The sequence below is a fragment of the Hylobates moloch genome, unplaced genomic scaffold (genome assembly GCF_009828535.3).
Source record: "Hylobates moloch isolate HMO894 unplaced genomic scaffold, HMol_V3 SCAFFOLD_5, whole genome shotgun sequence".
NCBI classification, from domain to species: Eukaryota; Metazoa; Chordata; class Mammalia; order Primates; family Hylobatidae; genus Hylobates; species Hylobates moloch.
Genome location: NW_026652280.1, coordinates 128,083,060 through 128,102,069, shown reverse-complemented (window position 1 = coordinate 128,102,069; position 19,010 = coordinate 128,083,060). Strand labels below are relative to the sequence as shown.

Below are 19,010 nucleotides of genomic sequence, written 5' to 3'. Positions count from 1 at the left end.
GGTGTAACATTCATTTATCACAGAGTGCTCCTCCCTTTTTAAAAAACTATTAGATAAAATATATGAATACTTGAATTCTGATACAGCAAATGTGAAAATGAGCTTTGCTGGTCATTCCTTCATCATAGTCTATGTTCCAGCCACATGTCTTCTTTCTGTTCCTCAAATATTCTTCCTGCCTTGGGCCTCATTGGTCCGTCCGACTGGAATCCTGCTCTCCAAGTGTTTTGTATAGCTGACTCCTCCTCACGTTACCTTCTCACGTTACCTCCTCAATTTCCCTGACAACTCTATGGAAAGCATTCTTCCTGCTCCCTGCAGCCCCTTTATTCAGCAACCTGCTCCATTTTTTCCTAACACTTATTCTTCTTATCTGAAATTATCTTACTTATCTATAGATTTGCTCATTATATGTACCCTCCTCTTCCCTCTCAACTGAAGTATAAGCTTCATGAGAGCAGGAGCTCTACCAGTCTTGGCCACTATCGTATCCCCAGCCCAGTGCCTGACACATGGGTGACATCCAGTGAACATTTGTTAAATGAAATCAAAGTACTATACTGAGTGCTTTTCGTGTGCACATGGATGGTGAGGGTGGTTGAGTCTTGCTGTCAATTAAGAGATAAGTGATTTGGGGAGAATGATTATCATCCCTGTACCACACATTTATTCAACTGTAAAATATGGACAATTATACTTCCATCAGATTGTTGAGAGGATTAAATGAAATAATGCATGTATATGTTGCTAAGGCACATAGTCTCTGGCACTTAGAAAACTCTCAGTATTTCCTATTATGGTATATAAGATTAATATTTTGTTTTTGACTTGTGTAAGCAGCCACTTTGAATTTGTAGTGAGCTCTTCAGAGGATCACAAAAATATACTGGTTTCTATCTTTGAGGAACCTATACTTATTTAAGGGAAAATATTGTGGCAATAAATTGATAATCTAGATAGGGCTATATGTACATCTACTTAGTTAAGTATAGAAAGTTTGGAAAAATTTTCTGTGGATATAAAGGCTCCATGGAGATAAAACATAGGAGGGTAGGGTACTTTTAATTTGAAATAATTAGAGCACATGTTTTTAAATTACCAGAATTTTGGTATCACTTTCAACAGTATTGTTTCTTAAGTGATACAGTATGTGTATAATTCCCTCTTTGAGTGAGTCCTTTCATTTAATATCTGCCAGGCAATTTAGAATTCCTGGGAGATTAGAATGTTTGGTGAATCTGTTTTAATTACCGACTGGTTTTCTCGATATATGTATAAGCATATATTGTCTCTTGAGAAATGCTCTGTCAATTGGTTGGTGGAGTTAGATATCTAGGCCCTTTCTCTGGAGAATATCTATAAAGACAACACTTTGGTTTAGGGGAATAGTTGTAGTTTACGATAAGACAGGATCCATTTTAGACATGCCTAGTAAGGGCACAGTCAGCTGGTTGTGCTCCTTAAAACCACTTCTGATTACATTCCTGAGTTGGGTCTGCAGCGATCTCTGTCTGTAGGACATATATTAAACCTCTTGATAAGTTCTGGTTAGAGAAATTATTTTCCCTGGCTTATTTTGCTTCCAGTTAGTCATCATTGAAACACAGTTGGGTAGTTGGCTGATACTGTGTTTTATGTGCGTATCCATTACCCCAAACTTGTTTTAAGGCAATTTCAGTTGACCTTCTATCATTTGTAGATTTAGCATTCATGGCTTTAAAATATTTTTGACATGCAATAATATGACATATCGCTGAGGCACACGTGCGAACTGCATCAGTGTGCTGAAGGATGTGCTTAGTCAGGGAGGCTTTCCTACCTTTCAGCCTTAGTATTTTATTTGTTGTTGACTTGTTTTTGCTTATATATGGAGTTGTCTTTATTGTGGTGATTAAAAACATTGATTTGTGAGTGCATCTGTCTGAGTGTAAAAAATGTCCCTAGCAGAAAGGGAAATGCTACAAATCTGGAACTTACCTCTGCCTACCTACCACTTGTCAAGAGGACTTTATTTTTATTTCTGAGTTTCATTAGAAAACTGAAAAGAGGCTGGGTGTGGTGGCTAACTCCTACAATCCCAGCACGTTGGGAGGCTGAGGTAGGAGCACTACTTGATGCCAGGAGTTTGAGACAAGCCTGGACAACATGGTGAGACCCTGTCTCTACAAAAAAATTTAAAGAAATAGTCAGGTATGGTGGCTCCTGCCTATAGTCCTAGGTAATTGGAAGGCTGAAGAAGGAGGATCTCTTGAGCCCAGAAATTTGAGGTTACAGTAAACTGTGATTGCGCCACTACACTCTAGCTTGGACAAAAGAGCAAGACCCTGTCTCTAAAACAAAAGACAAAAATCAAAACAAAACTGTGGAAAGACACTATATACTTAACCTACTCAAACATACCTTTTGAAAACTTTCAAAATGACTTTTATTATGTAATATTTTCATACATATGAAACACTATACATGTTTATAAAATATCTGTCTATATTATATAGCTGTCTATATAATATCTATAGTGTAAAGTAGGAACAAGCAACAGCTTGTGGGCCAAATCTGGTTGACCTTTTATAAATAAAGTTTTATTGGGACACAGTCACACCTAATTATTTATGTATTGTCTATGACAGCTTTTACACTACAGTGGCCAAGATGAGAAGTTGTGACAGAAACCAGATGGCCTATAAAGCCCGAAATAGTTACCATCTGGCCCTTTACAGGAAATTTTTGCAGATTCTTGGTAATAGAATGATAAAATTTGTATCCATGCCCCACTCCTCAGCTTAAGAAATAAAACATTCAAAAATTTTGACATCCCTGTGTTCCCCTCAATAGATTATCCTTCTCCTATGAAAAAGAAACTAATAATCTGAATTTTATGTTTGTCATTTGTTTGGTTTTTATAGAAGTTTATATAGGTATCTTGAAGTAATATATTTTAAAGATTTACTGATTTGGGGGCCTTGAATGTTTTAGGACTTCAAAAAATGATACCATCCTGTGCAAATTCTCCTCTAATTTGCTTTTTTTCTCCTAATACTTAGTTTATGAGAATTGGCCATATTGCTGTATGAAGTTGTAGTTTATTTTCATTGCTCTGTAGTATGCACACCCTTATATGCATATTTCACTATTTATTCATTTTTCTGTTTTTTCTAATTTCCAGCAATGCTTCGTTGAATACACTTGTACTTCCTCAGGTTCTGTATGTTACAGAGCTGTATACTGACCATGTACATTTATTTTTGCTTTAGATTTCTATTTAACTTCATGGGAAACTGAAAAAAGTGAATTCAGTGATGAGTCCCAGGGACCCCTGTCATATTTTGATGTAAGATTTTGACCCCTGTCATACTTGAGCTTATTGGCCATTAGCTCAAGTCCTGATTCTTTCACTTAATATCAGTTACTGTTTGAACAATAATTTAATCTGAAAATAAGAGGGGACAGAGCACTTACCAACAGTATTTCTGTCTTTCTAACAAGGGGGAAAAATATACTCTGCAGGAGTGTGGTAAGGTTTACATAAGATAATTCATATAAACCCTTCAAGCAGACATTGTGTACCACACATTTATTATCTCTTTTTGGCCTCTTAGTCCTCTGTGATCTAAGGTGAGCTATGATCTCTCTAAGAAGTTGCAAGTAAAAGAAAACCGAACCTCAGAAAAGTTACTTGACCAAGTTCACTCAGCTGGTACGTGTGTAAACTTGGATTAACTTCAGCACTGCCTATGTACAGAGACTTTTTCTTTTATTATACCACTCTTTTTTTTCTGCTGGAAGGGAAAATTATGTTAAATAAAATTATGTGAAAAATTTCTAAGGTCAGTCTATAGCTCTGTAGTATATAAAACTTGAGGAAGTACAAGCATATTCAAGGCAGCCCCATTAGAAAGTAGAAAAACTAGAGACAGAAGAATGGATAAATTGTGATATATGTGTGCAAGGGTGTATATACTATGTAGTGGTGGAAATCATGTCAAACAAGATTAGAGTGTTGTAGGCCCCTTTATAGAATATGACAGAGGCTGACTTTTCCCCCAGTCACATTTTCAACAGTGTTCCAGAGAAAGCCTTTCTCATTTTTATTATTATTATAAGCAGGCAGATTGGAAGGATTTGTAAACCAAAACACAGCTGGCAAGTCTAAATTTAGGCCTATCAAGATGAGTGTCCTTCTTAACAACATGGTTTCTCAAACTCCTTCCACCGTAAGTTGCTTTTTTACCAGATGTCTCTTGGGTGTGTGTGTTTCTTGTGCATCAGCAATTTTATTTGCATGGCCTTTTCATGCCAGTATTCTGATTTATTACACTTCTCACATGGACTTTTTTCCCTGTGACTTGTAAAAAGAAAATAGCTGTTTGTGCACAGATGGTGGGTGTGATTTAGTATTATCAGAGTAATTCACGTTATATTTATGAGACATTCCTGAGTAGCATTTCAGCGAGGGATGTTAAGGAAGGACCCCTCTGAAAGAGGTCATATCTCACCTTTTAACCTGTTTCTATTGGTGTTTATCACCTGAGCACTCAAAATTGACAAACCATCATTTATTTTAAATTTCAGCTATCTATTTTATTTATTTCAGTGGTAGAATGTTGGAATCATCTAATTGCATTAAAGGAGGGTGGAAAAAAACATTCCCAGAAATTCCTGGAGTTGACTACTAACCTATTAAAAAGAATGGAGCAAAGTTGAAATATTTTAATCGTGATTTCTTCCTTTTAGCTTTGCTTCCATCCTCAGATTTTTATTGTGTACCATTTTAAGTACAGAAATGCTGTGTGAGTTTGCCAGGGTTGCTGTAACAAAGTACCACAGACTGGGTGTCTTAAATAACAGAAATGTATTGACTCACAGTTCTGGAGGCCAGAAGTCTGAAATCAAGAAGTCAGCAGAGTTGGTTCCTTCTGAGGGCTGTGAGAGAGGGATCTGTTCCAGACTTCCCAACATGGCTTATAGATCCGTGTTCTCCCAGTGTCTCCGCACATCCTCTTCCCTCCATCCATGTTTCTATGTCCACATTTACCCTGTTTATATAAAGATACCAGTCATAATTGGATTAGGGCCTATCCTAATGACCTCATTTTAACTTCATCAGATCTGTAGGGACCCCATGTCCAAATAAGGTCACACTCCGCGGTACTGGGGATTTGGGCTTCAGCATATGAATTTGGGTGAGGGAACAATTCGACCCATAACAAATGCTTATAATAAGCCCCGAGTAACAACAGAAAAACTTACACTTAATTTATTATTTTTGCAATAAATTCTATTATCATGCTAACACCAATCTAATCCATTTGTTTCAGTTAAGTTATTTAAGTGGTTTTTCTGACAGTGGATGTATTGTTTTGGAGTAAGGATAAAAGACCATGAATTCTTGCAACACTGGCTTTCTTCTCTGTGAAACACACTCAAGTCTCAGCCTGAAACCATCCCAGGATTTTCTTGTGTGTGTGCATTTTCACTGTTCTAGCTATAGGAGTAAACGTTATTTAAGAAGTAGAGATTTGTCACACAGATAATTTTTATTCTGCTGTAATCTGTTGAAGGAAAAAGTAAAAAGATATATTTTCATCATTTAAATGACCCTAAGATAATGGTCTTATATCCAAATAGAGACAGAGAGACACACATCCATTATTGTGGAGGTGAGACCTTTGTTTGGAAAGAACAAATTTTAATGATCCATTTCTCCTGAAATGCGTCAACCGCAAAAGGTTAGAGTTCTTTTTGCTTAATTGCTTCTTTGGATCTTCCCAAACACTTGTTTTCTTCAGTTATTCATGGCCAAATGTTAAGTCTTTTAAGTATTGTCAGTATATTTTCTTTCCCTTTTTTGAAGTGAATATAAAACACTTTAGATAGTCAGTTTTATTGAGGTTTTAAGAATGCTTTTGAGTGATTCATAGTAATTTAAATCCTTCTGCTGAAATCTTGGATGTTGCTAAATTTCAGCCTGTAATTTTCTGCCTTTGCTAGATATCGAAGCATATTTTTATGACACCACACTGTACTCATTGGAATTGTGAGCTTTTGTAAATTCATGCAGATCTTTCCCACTCTACAAAAGGATGCATTTCAAGCGGAAGAAATAGAATCCTAAATTATGTAGTAGGTAAAAGAAGTAGGCTGTGGTTGAGTTGGGAGGATGAGCAAAAAGAATGCCAAAGCACGTTTGTACGTAATGTCAGTAAAATACAAAGTATGTTACGTTTGCCCACCAAATTAAAATTTGTCGGCTTACAAAGTTGCTATTTATATGAAATGGCTTTTGAGAGAGATTTTTGTACATGCTGATTACACATTTATTTGGAAGCTCTAAATTCTGGTTTTAATGGCTGCTTAGTATTTCATTGTGTTAGCATCCCATAACTGATTATTTAACTATGCAACCTTGTTAAGAAAAAAATCAAATATAATCCAAGGTATTCTGCCAAAACAGCCCTAGGCAACTGTTTTATCACTACAGTTCTTACTGTCTCTGAGCACCTCATGTACAATGTTGACTCTAGCAATTTTAACATTTTTTTGGTTACAAAATATAACATATGTTTTAGAATATTTGGAAAATAAAGAAAATCACATAGAAAAACATTAAACCCAACAGCAATCCCAACATCTGGAATAATTCCTGTTAACTTTTTTTTTAAATAGCTGCTAAATTCCCTCTCTCCCTCGCTGCCCATCCCCCCAGTCATACACATACACACACATTGGAATCTGATTTTACACAAATTTTATATTTTGCCATTTTTTTCTGAATAACATACTGTGAAACTTTTTCCAAGTTATTGCATGTTCTTCTAAATCATCTTTAAGTCACTATGTTGTATTCTATCATATGGATAGAATTCATTATATCCTCCCATAGAGATATAAAATGATTTATTTCACTAAATTTTTTTTGCAAGACATTTATTGCTTCTAAATTTTCTGTCTGATTAATCCAACTGAAATTTGTCTTCTACTCCTTGTGTAGTGCTTAAATGATCACAAATCTTTTTGTGATAATAGGCTGAACCTTCGTAATCTTTATGACTATTGTTATTCTTCTTTCTTCAGTTAGCATGTCCTGTGATAATTTCTATTATTACATTGAAGGATGACCTAAATGTTGCATTGTAGTTCACAGAGCTAAACTTTTTGTGGGAAGAGCCTTTAGAGCAGTGCTCTGAGTATTATTGACGCTTCAAAAGCATTTTTATTGATTTGGTTTGAGGAGAAAACAAGTCCATATTATGATTTCATCTTTTTTTCCCATTCATAGTTTCACAAAAAAGTGTCTCTTCTTAAAACATCAGAATTTATTACATTGTACTATATTAATGCATTTGGATCTGAGATATTTCGGAAATCATCAGGTTCAACTTTGTAATTTAACATAGAAAGGCTGTATTAGTGGTTCAATGCCTGCCTAGTCAATGGCAGAGATAGGACCAGAAGCCGTTTTTGGCCTCCTTTATGATTTTTTTTTTACTCAGTACTGGCCAACTTTGTTGCTAAGCTAAAATGGGCTTTGTTGCAAATTTAATATTCAAATACATCAGTTAACTTTATAATCTTATACATAACAACAGCAAAACTTTTGATTCCAACATCTGTATCACTACTTTAGGGGAACAAACGTATCCAAAAGAAAAAGTATAGAGTTGGAGAACAATTTCTTACTACCACTGCAGAGATAACTCAAATATTCTATTGAGAGTGTTAGTTTTATCTTTGCATGTGAAAGAACCATTATTTGAATTTAAGGTTTACTGTAATTATCCTTATGTTTCAATTAATTTTATTTATAAAGAATAACATGTAGCCCTTCTTTTCCCATCTTTTTCTTTCGTTTATTTAGACAAAACTATTGAAGGTGACGGAGCAGATGACCAGTGTTGCCAATTGAAACTGAAGCTGAGGAGGCATCCTGCATGGTTGGGGTTGAGAATAAGGCTGCCTTGGCTTATATGGTCAGAGCAGAGGAGGAAGCCGGTGTGGTTGGGAGTTTGGTTACATACAGGGGAATTGAGCCAATAAGTAAACATATTTGAGATAATAGGAGCCAGGCTTCTCACTGCTGGCGAAAAGAGTTATAACTATGGAAAAGGGAAAGGCTAGACAAGCCATGACATGTCAAATTAGAAATAGAGGTATATAGGCCAGGCGCAGTGACTCACGCCTGTAATCCCAGCACTTCGGTAGGCCGAGGTGGGTGGATCACGAGGTCAGGAGTTCAAGACTAGCCTGGCCAAGATGGTGAAACCCCCTCTCTACTAAAAATACAAAAATTAGCCAAGTGTGGTGGCAGGCGCCTGTAATCCCAGCTACTCGGGAGGCTGATGAAGGAGAATTGCTTGAACCCGGGAGGTGGAGGTTGCAGTGAGCCGAGATCGTACCACTGCACTCCAGCCTGGATGACAGAGTGAGACGCCGTCTCAAAAAAAAAAAAAAAAAAAAAAAATAGAGGTATATAATTCTAATTTGTGTATCTAGCCATAGATCTAGAGCTGTATGAGTCTGTGTGTATGTGCGTGTGTGTGTGTGTGTGTGTGTGTGTGTGTGTGTGTGTGTGTTAGTCTGTTCTTGCATTGCTATAAAGAAATACCTAAGGCTGGGTCATTTATAAAGAAATGAGTTTCATTTTGGCTCACGGTTCTGCATGCTATACAGGAAGCATGGTGCTGGCATCTATCTCTGGTGAGGGCTTTAGGCAGTTTATGATTGTAGTGAAAGGTGAAGGACGGCCAGCATGTCATGTGGCCAGAGAGGGAGCAAGAGAAAGAGGAAGATCCAGGGTCTTTTAATAAACCAGATATTGCCTGAACTCATAGACTGAGAACTTACTCATTAACATGAGGATGGCTCCAAGCCATTCATGAGGGATTCACCCCAATGATCCAGACACCTCCCACTAGGCCTCACTGCCAACATTGGGGGTCACATTTCAACATGAGATTTGGAGAGGGCAAACATCCAAACTATATCAGTGTATATATGTATGTGTATGTCTCATACATTTATTTCCTAGCATTAATATCTTGGTTTTGTAAATACCAATCTTTTCTAAAAGGAACCAGAGCTCCCCGGAGAAAATGTCTCATTCCAGAGCTTGGGCAGGGAAAGAACAAAATATTATAAACTTGAAACATCTTGTTCTAAAAAGTAAAGTGCTCAAAGAATAATGAAGACATAGCAAAAACATACTGGTGCAGCTTGAAGGGGCTCCCAGTTATTAAACTTGGGACTGTTAGACATCAAAATAAATTGTGATGTTAATGAATTATATCCACTGAATAAAATAGGAATCTGTGAGTCTGTAGTCATATAATTAATTTGAGTCTATAGTCGTATAATTAATTTAAACAAAATATTATACTCTTTACTCTCCTTAGTGGAAAACCTATTGATGATATCAACATTGAAAAATAAAAAATTAGCAGTATACATATATACACTGATATAGTTTGGAGTGAGAGGGAATGAATAAATGAATAATGAACACTCAGGAAAACAAAAACTGGGCTGGTACAGTAGCTCACACCTGCAATTCCAGCACTCTGGCAGGATGTATTAATCTGTTTTCACACTGCTGATAAAGACATAACTGAGACTGGGCAATTTATATAGGAAAAAGGGTTTAATGGACTTACAATTCTGCATGGCTGGGGGGAGCCTCAATCACGGTGGAAGGCAAGGTGGAGCAAGTCTCGTCTCATATGGATGGCAGCAGGGCAAAAGAGCTTGTGCAGGGAAACTCCTATTTTTAAAAGCATCAGATTTCATGAAACTTACTCATTGTCATGAGAACAGCATGTGAAGACCTGCCTCCATGATTCAATTACCTTCCACCAGGTTCCTCCCACAACACATAAGAATTGTGGGAGTTACAATTCAAGATGAGATTTGAGTGGGGACACAGCCAAACCATATCACTCCACCCCGGCGCCTCCCAAATCTCGTGTCCTCACATTTCAAAAACAACCATGCCCTCCCAACAGTCCCCAAAGTCTCATCTCATTTCAGTATTAACTCCAAAGTCTGCAGTCCAAAGTCTCATGTGAGACAAGGCAAATCCCTTCCACCTATGAGCTTCTAATATCAAAAGGTTAGTCACTTCCTAGATACAATGGGGGTACAGACATTGGGTAAATACACCCATTCCAAATGGAAGAAATTGGCCAAAACAAAGGGACTACAGGCCTATGCAATTCTGAAATCCAGTGGGTAGTCAAATCTTAAAACTCCAAAATGATCTCCTTTGACTCCATGTCTCACATACAGGTCACGCTGATGCAAGAGGTGGGTTCCCATGGTCTTGGGCAGCTCTGCCTCTGTGGCTTTGTAGGGTATAGCCTCCCATCTGTCTGCTTTCATGGGCTGGCATTGAGTGTCTGTGGCTTTTCCAGGGGCACAGTACGAGCTGTCAGTGGATCTACCATTCTGGGGCCTGGAGGATGATGGCCCTTTTCTCACAGCTCCACTAGGTGGTGCCCCAGTAGGGACTCTGTGTGGGGGCTCCAATCCCACATTTCCCTTTTATACTGCCCTAGCAGAGGTTCTCCATGGGAGCTCCATCCCTACAGCAAACTTCTGCCTGGACATACAGGCATTTCCATACATCCTCTGAAATCTAGGTGGAGGTTCCTAAATCCTAATTCTTGACTTCCATGCATTGTCTGTCCCAACACTGTGGAAGCTGCCAAGGCTTGAGGCTTGCACCCTCTGAAGCCATGACCTGAGCTCTATGTTGGCCCCTTTCAGCCATAGCTGAAGCAGCTGGAGTGGCTGGGACACATGACACCAAGTCCTTAGGCAGCACACAGTGTGGGGACCCTGAGCCCAGCCCACAAAACCACTTTTTCCTCCTAGGCCTCTGGGCCTATGATGGGAGGGGCTGCCATGAAGACCTCTGGCATGCCCTGGGGAGATTTTCCCCACTGTCTTGGGGATTAACATTCAGTTCCTTGTTACTTATGCAAATTTCTGCAGCTGGCTTGAATTTCTCCTCAGAAAATGGGATTTTATTTTCTATCACATTGTCAAGCTGCAAGTGTTCTGGACTTTTATGCTCTGCTTCCCTTGTAAAACTAAATGCCTTAAACAGCACCCAAGTCACCTCTTGAATGCTTTGCTGCTCATAAATTTCATCCACTAGATACCCTAAATCATCTCTCTCAAGTTTAAAGTAAATTCTGTACATTCATGCAGATCTTTCCCACTCTACAAAAGGATGCATTTCAAGCAGAAGAAATAGAATCCTAAATTATGTAGTAGGTAAAAGAAGTAGGCTGTGGTTGAGTTGGGAGGATGAGCGAAAAGAATGCCAAAGCACGTTTGTACGTAATGTCAGTAAAATACAAAGTACGCCCCACAAATCTCTAGGGCAGGGGCAAAATGCCACCAGTCTTTTTGCTAAAACATAGCAAGAGTCACCTTTGCTCCCATTCCCAACAAGTTCCTCATCTCCATCTGTGATCACCTCAGCCTGGGTTTCATTGTCCATGTCATTATCAGCATTTTAGTCAAAGTCATCGACCAAGTCTCTAGGAAGTTCCAAACTCTCCCACGTTTTCCTGTCTTCATCTGAGCCCTCCAAACTGTTCCAGCCTCTACCTGTTGTCCAATTCCAAAGTTGCTTCCACATTTTCAGGTATCTTTTCAGCAGTGCCCCACTCTCAGTACCAATTTACTGTGTTAGTCCATTTTCATGCTGCTGATAAAGACATACCTGAGACTGGGCAATTTGTATAGGAAAAGGGTTTAATGACTTACAGTTCCACGTGGCTGGGGAAGCATCACAATCATGGTGAAAAGCAAGGAGGAGTAAGTCACATTTTACATGGATGGCAGCAGGCCAAAAGAACTTGTGAAGGGAAACTCCCATTTTTAAAACCATCAGATCTCATGAGACTTATTCACTATCAGGAGAATAGCACGGGAAAGACCCGCCCCTATGATTCAATTTTCTCCCACCAGTTTCCTCCCATGACACATGGGAATTGTGGGAGTTACAATTCAAGATAAGATTTGGGTGGGGACATAACCAAACCTTGTCACAGGCAAGGCAGGAGGTTGTTTGAAGCCAGGAGTTTGAGACCAGCCAGGGCAACACAGCAAGACGTTATCACTATAAGATATTTTTTAAACCAGTAGAAGAATGATAATGTAATCATAATTCACTATATGGCTTGGCTGTGAATAAAAATAATTTTTTTCTTAAACCTCTATCTACCTTAAAATGGTGATAAGATAATGGGAGAGAGAAAAACATATGTATATATTTGAGAAAAGGAAACATTGCCTATAAAATAGCTTCGAATAGGTCTATACCATAATAGAAAGTGAAAGATGAGAAATGGTTCCAGATTGAAGGGGCCAGAGATATAACAGTTAAATGTAACAGATGAACCTAGATTTAGTTCTGTACCAGAGGGGAAGAACATTTTCTTTTTAGGATATTTTTGGGACAGAGAAATTCAAAAGGGTCTGGATTAGACTGTTGTATCGCATCAGTGCTAATTTCCCAATTCAAATACCTATATTGGTACTATGGTTAGGCAGGAGAGTGTTCTTGTTTTCTGAAAATACACACAGACCTATTTAGGAATAATGGGGCAAGATGTTTCTAGCTTACTCTCAATAAGTAAAACTTTTCTCATCCCTCCTTTTCTCTCTTTTGCTTTCTCTCTCCTTAACTTTCTTGTACCAATTATAATTTATCTACAGATCTAATATAGGCATGCTTCCTATCACATTTATGTCATTATTCTGTCAGTTTTCTTTTCTTCCTTTTTTTGTCCTTTCACTTCCTTTTTTAATTCCCTTTCTTCCTTGTTTTTCTCTCTCACCTTCTCTTTTTCCTTTCCTCCTTTGCTTACTCCCCTTTCTTATTCTGTTTTCCACCATCCCCTTTTCCTTCGTCCCTCGCTTCCTTTATTCTTTCTCCATGTCGTCTCCTTGACACCCTGGATATTTATTTTCCTGGTCCAGTGTATATGGGCTGTTCTCTAGGTTTGCTGCAAAACTGTCAACATAGAACATTATTTTCCAGGGAATTTCCTTTACTTTAATCTTCTGTTGTATCTCTTGTTTTTAGATTCTATTTTTTCTTTCTTGGCATATTCTCTTTGGAGAAGTAAAGAAGCTTCCAAAGAATAGGTACATGGGAAGTAAGTTTTTGAAATCTTCTGTGTCTGAAATGGCTTTATTCTCCCTGTATATTTGAATGACAATCGCCTGGATATGTATAATTCTAGGTGGAAAATACTTTTCTCTCAAAATTTTGAAGACATTAATTTATTATCATGTAGTTTCCAGCATCATCATTTAAGAACGCTGATGCCATTCTGATTCCCAAGATTCCTCCTTTATTTTACTTATATTGTTTCTTAAATCTTTCAGGAATGTAAAAATCTCTAGTATGATGAAATGTCATGGTGATGGATGCTTGTAGGAGTACTACCTACCCAACCAGTGTCCTGTTCATTTTGGGGAGACCTCACAGGCCCTATCAACCTGGAAACACTTTATGTCAAGGATATTTTTCTTTCTCATTTTCTGGAATTCCTTTTATTCAGGCACTGCCTGCCTGGATCCTTTCATTTTAAAAAATCTTCTCATTTTCCATCTCTTGTTCTTTTGGTTCACATAGTAGGACAGTTCTTGAGCTCTGATTTTCAAACCTTCTGTTGCATTTTTATATTGCTATCATATTTTAATGTTCATGAGTGTCTTTTTTGGTTGGTGTTGTTGCTGTTCTCTGAATTTTCTTTTTAAAAACAGCATGCTTTCACTCATGGATTTAATATTTTCTCTTATCTTTCTGGTGATTTCATGGTTTTTTAAAAGTGTTTATGCTCTGTTCTATCTGCTTCCTCTAATCTTCTGATTTGGTTTGTTTGTGACTTTATTTCATGTCAGAGCCCTTCCTCATGTTTAGATGTTTGGTAGTTCCTACAACAAATAATAAAAAGCAGAGTAGACATTCTGCATGCATGGTAGGGGCTTTGATGTAGGGTGGTTGTGCAGAGACCTGGCTAATTCATTAGGGGACTACAACTGTCAGTTTTTCTCCAAGATCAGCTAAGAGAGGAAACTTCCAACTATGGTGGGTGCTGTGGTATGAATATTTGTGTCCACCCAGAATTCATACATAGAAATGCTACTGCCAAGCTGATGATAGTAGGAGGTGGAGCCTTTGGGAGGTGATTAGGTCATGAGGGTGGAGCTCTCATGATTAGGGTTGGCGCCCTTATAAAAGACCCCAGAGAGACCGTCCTCCCTTTTACCATGTGAGATTATAGTGAAAGGAAGCTGTTCTGTAAAGTGGGCCCTCACCAGACGCTGAATCTGCTGACATCTTGATCTTGGACTTCCTAGTTTAGAACTGTGAGAAATAAATTTCTGTTGTTTGTAAGCTACCTAGTTTATTGTATTTTTCTTTAATAACAGACTGAATGGACTATGATGGGGTGGGGGTTGCACCTTCCTGCCAACGTTCTTGGGACCAGGTGAACAGGGTTGCATGTTTTTTGGTGTGGTATGCAGGACTTTCATTTGATATCTGTATTTTCACAGGACCTCTTCCCTATTCTGCTGGATGCCCTTGAGTTCAGACCTTTCAGAAAGTAGACTTCCAGTGTTCTGCCAAATTGGGGTGGGAAAGTTACCTGATTGCCTAGAGTAGGTGAGGGAATCTGAGGTTCTAACTCTTTTTTGTTTTATTAGATCTTCTTAATAACCAATCATCTGGTTTTTGCTCTGCCACAACCTTTATGTCCAGAGGTTCTTGGTGCCTCCAATTCTTGAACCTTTCTGGCATTCTACATCATAAATATCCTTGCTTCTTCCTAGTTTACTGTTCTCTTCTAGATTACTTTTCAGTTTTTTCTGCACTGCTATTTTAGTTACCACTTGACAATCAGATCTCCAGTTTCCAAAAAGTAGTTGGCACATTTCGTTTACTATAGTTTTTTTTCTTCTTATTCTTGCCTGAGTCCGTTAGTGCTACTGTGACAAAATATCTGAGACTGGGTAATTTATAAATAATAGAAATTGATTTCTCACTGTTCTGGAGGCTGGGAAGTTCAAGATCAATATGCTGGCAGTTTTGGCTTCCAAGATGGTGTCTTTTTGTTGTGTCCCCACATGGCAGAAGGTGAAAGGGCAGGAGAGGCACTAGGTTGTTCCCTACAGCCCTCTTATAAGGTGGCTAGTACCATTCATGAGGGCTCTACCCTTATGACTTACTCACCTTTAAAGGCTCCACCTCTTAATACTATTGCATTGGGGATTAAGTTTCAACATGACATTTGGAGGGAACAGAAACATTCAAACCTTAGCAATCCTTGAGGGTTTATACTTTTCATTTGTTTGTTTCTTTCTTTACTGTCATCTTTTGGGTGGGATTTTCAAGAGGAAACAGGTAAAAATACATGGTCAATATACCACATTTAACTAAAAGTCCAATAATCCCTTTTGTTCTTGATATATTTCATTAATATTGATAGCATCTAGAAATAGAAGAGTTTAATTTTTCTATTGATACTAATTTTTGAATGTTTTATTTCTTAGGATGCCTCATTGATGGACATGAACTCCTTCAGCCCTATGATGCCAACATCCCCTTTATCAATGATAAACCAAATCAAGTTTGAGGATGAACCAGATTTAAAGGATCTCTTCATCACAGTTGATGAACCTGAAAGTCACGTTACTACAATAGAAACTTTCATTACGTATAGGATCATTACTAAGGTAAACATTGGATGAATATTTTCTTGAATATAGCTGCTTTTTTTGAAGCTTTGGAAGTAAGTACCTCTTGTTTATTATAATTCCCAACATTCCAGGATCTTCGCTGAATTGACTTTTACTTTTTCAAACCTTTTGGCTAACACATTGCTTCTTATCTGCCCTTCACTTGTTCTGTATTAAGTCAGTGAAATTCAACTTGACTTGAGAGATAGTCACTTATTTTATAGCAGCTATACTTCTTAGAATAAGAATATCTAGGTTTTTAGTTTAAAAAAAGTATTAAGTAATACCTTTGGAAAAGATGGGCCTCAAGTTGTTAATAAATAAAATGTTTAAACAGTTTGCAATATTATGTATTCAGATTTCTTTGGAAGATTATAAAATATGGTACCATTTGTTTTTCAAAGTGGGGCAGGTGGCCACTTTGTCTCATGTATGAGATACTGTTACGTGTGCAATAATTCAAGGGCAAAGTAGATCTAGAACACAGATCTCTTTAATCGTAGGGCAAAGCACTACAAAGACAGTTTACCTCAGACACAATTAAGCAACCACCTAGTATAATCTTTATTTTAAGTCCTTTATTTAATAGCATTTTTAAATAATTCTCTTTATAATATTTTGTTTATGAAGCCTCACCCTAGACTTTTATATTTAATAAATGTAAAAGTACATCTCTTTTTAGCTGAAAAAGTTCTGAACTATGTTCCTATAATCACTTCTTCCAATGAAACTGCCACACTGCTATTAGTTATGTTTCCTGAATATATATATATCTTATTTCTTCACTCGAATTCTTAAAATCCTTTCTTGGCCCCTTATTTCAGGCAGAGCAAAGTGCAGACTTTCTTGTATGACATATAAACAGGCTTCTCAGTCTGGTGCCCACTTACCATGTAAGACTTATTTGTTACACCTCACATTCAGTACCCTTGCTCTCCACTCATGTAGAGCTGCTTCTGTTTTCTGAATATTTAAGAGATCTCGTGCTCTCGTAACTGCATATAGTTTTCCTTCTGTTTGCTGTGTCAATCCCCTTCTTAGACAGAAGAAGTCATGCTTAGTTTTCAATATACAACTCAAAATGTTAGATGCCTGTGAAGGCTTCTCTAGTTGTTACTGTCTCTTGGCCAAAATAGTTATTCTTTCTTTGTTTTCTCATACTGTTCTATTGAACTCTTAAGGAATGTAAAACATAAGAGTCAATATAGCAAAACATCAAAAGCATATATTTAATCCAACTAAGCTGTTTTTTTAAATCGATAAAACTGAGATAATAGAACTCACTTCTGTAGGGTTGCAGTAGAATAAGTAATCAGTGCACACCCCACTTAGTAAAGTGCCTAGCACACAATAAGTGTTCAGTAATTGCCATCTACCTTTATGTGAATAGATGTTTATTTGTATTTATTCTCAGTGAGTTTGTGAGTTTCTCAAGGAAGGTAACTATATTTTAAGTTATCCATAATTCCAAACACAAATCTTAGGACATAGTAAGTAAACTATTTACTTTGTTGATTAATGAGTGAAGGAATTATCTTAGCTATATCAAGATGTGGTAGAGCAAGACAACATGGAGTTGAATCTTGATTTCTCTCCTTCCTTGCTATATGACTTGGACAATTTAATTAACGTCTCTATATTAGTTTTCTTGTTTGTAAATAGGATAACAGTACTAACCTCATAAGGTCTTTATGAAAATTGAATATGTTAATACAGTCATACTGCTAGAGTAGAGCCAAATTTCTTCTATTACTACTGTTATAATTATCTATTGTCATTATCCATTCTGGCAAATAATTTGTGAAACTGAATTATTTTTCCATCATTTGCGTCTCTCAGAAAGACACTCTTTCTAAAGCCACCTTATGAGTTTCATTCTGATCATAGACATACTGTTCTTCTGAGTTTTCCTATTTACACATACTTTAAATGGACTGGTCTTATAGAAGTAGTAATAGTATTAGTAATAATAATATTACAGTGTATAAACTAGCAAACATTTACTGAGTGACTGCTTTGTGCCAGGTAATATTCTAACCAGTTTCTACATGTTAACTCATTTAGGCTCACAGTAATCCTCAAACATAGATACTATGATTTACCCGCATTTCATGCATGAGGACACTGAAACTTAGTAGCTTGTTAAAGGTTACACAACATTGTAATTAGCTGAGCTGAGATTTAAATCCAAACAGTTTACTTTCATAGTATACATTTTTTCTATTATATTTTTGTGCATTTAGGTATGGATGTGGTAAACTTTCAGTTTAACTATTATAAACGGCTTCCTTTGTTCTACTTCTCACTATTACTATTTCATAGTATATAGACTATATCTATATATACAGAAATATATATTACAGATACAAATATATAAATAGTACAGGTAGATCATGTTATCAAATAGTCTTTTCTTATTATCATTTACTTATTTATTCCACAAGCTTTTATTGAGTACCCCGCTTGTCCCAAGTATTGTGCTTATATATTAAGAATATATCAGTGATCAGGATAGGTCTGACAAAAGGAACTTTCTGCTTTTCTGGTGTTTTCACTCTGAGGAAGGGGTGTTTGCATATGATGGTATTAAATAATTAATTTTATACTGTGTTAATTTGTTCTCATGTTGGTAATAAAGACATACCCAGTACGGGTAATTTATAAAGGAGGGACATTTAATTGACTCACAGTTCCATATGGCTGGAGTAGGGGTCTCACAATCATGGCAGAAAGCAAGGGGGAAGCAAGACACGTCTCACATGGCAGCAGGCAAGAGAGAGCTTGTGCAGGGAAACCCCCATTTATAAAACCATCAGATATCATGAGACTTATTCACTACCATGAAAACAGTATGGGGGAACTGCCCCTATGATTCCATTATCTTCACCTGGCCACACCCTTGACACATGGGGATTATTACAATTCAAGATGAGATTTGGATGGGGACACAGCCAAACCATATCATATACTAAGTTATTTCTTTGTAGTTATAAATATTTTGAAGGAAACATATTGGATATTATGAGCATGGGATACACCATCTAATTTGGAGGTTGAAAGGTGGCTTTCCTGGGAAAATCTTAGTTTTATAAATATTTATATTCATGGACACTAAGGATTATAAGGATAAGTGAATATATACATATGTACACGGAAAATCACCTATTTAGGAATACTTAAGAATGATCCAACTGTAAATGATTGTATCGGGAAGACCACATTTGTGGCATCTGTTCTTTTTATGGGAAATTACC

The 19,010-nt window shown here is 37.2% G+C and overlaps 1 protein-coding gene across 3 annotated transcripts in view; it reads left to right on the top strand.

Moving 5' to 3' along the window:
• The window catches only part of SNX7 (sorting nexin 7), a 105,928-nt gene that overhangs the window by 11,371 nt on the left and 75,547 nt on the right, over window positions 1-19,010 (top strand). For all 3 annotated transcript variants that reach the window (XM_058439845.1, XM_032155291.2, XM_058439846.1), the window contains exon 2: window positions 15,571-15,753. In XM_058439845.1, the coding sequence (XP_058295828.1) occupies window positions 15,571-15,753 (183 nt within the window). The remainder of the gene's footprint in view (window positions 1-15,570; window positions 15,754-19,010) is intronic.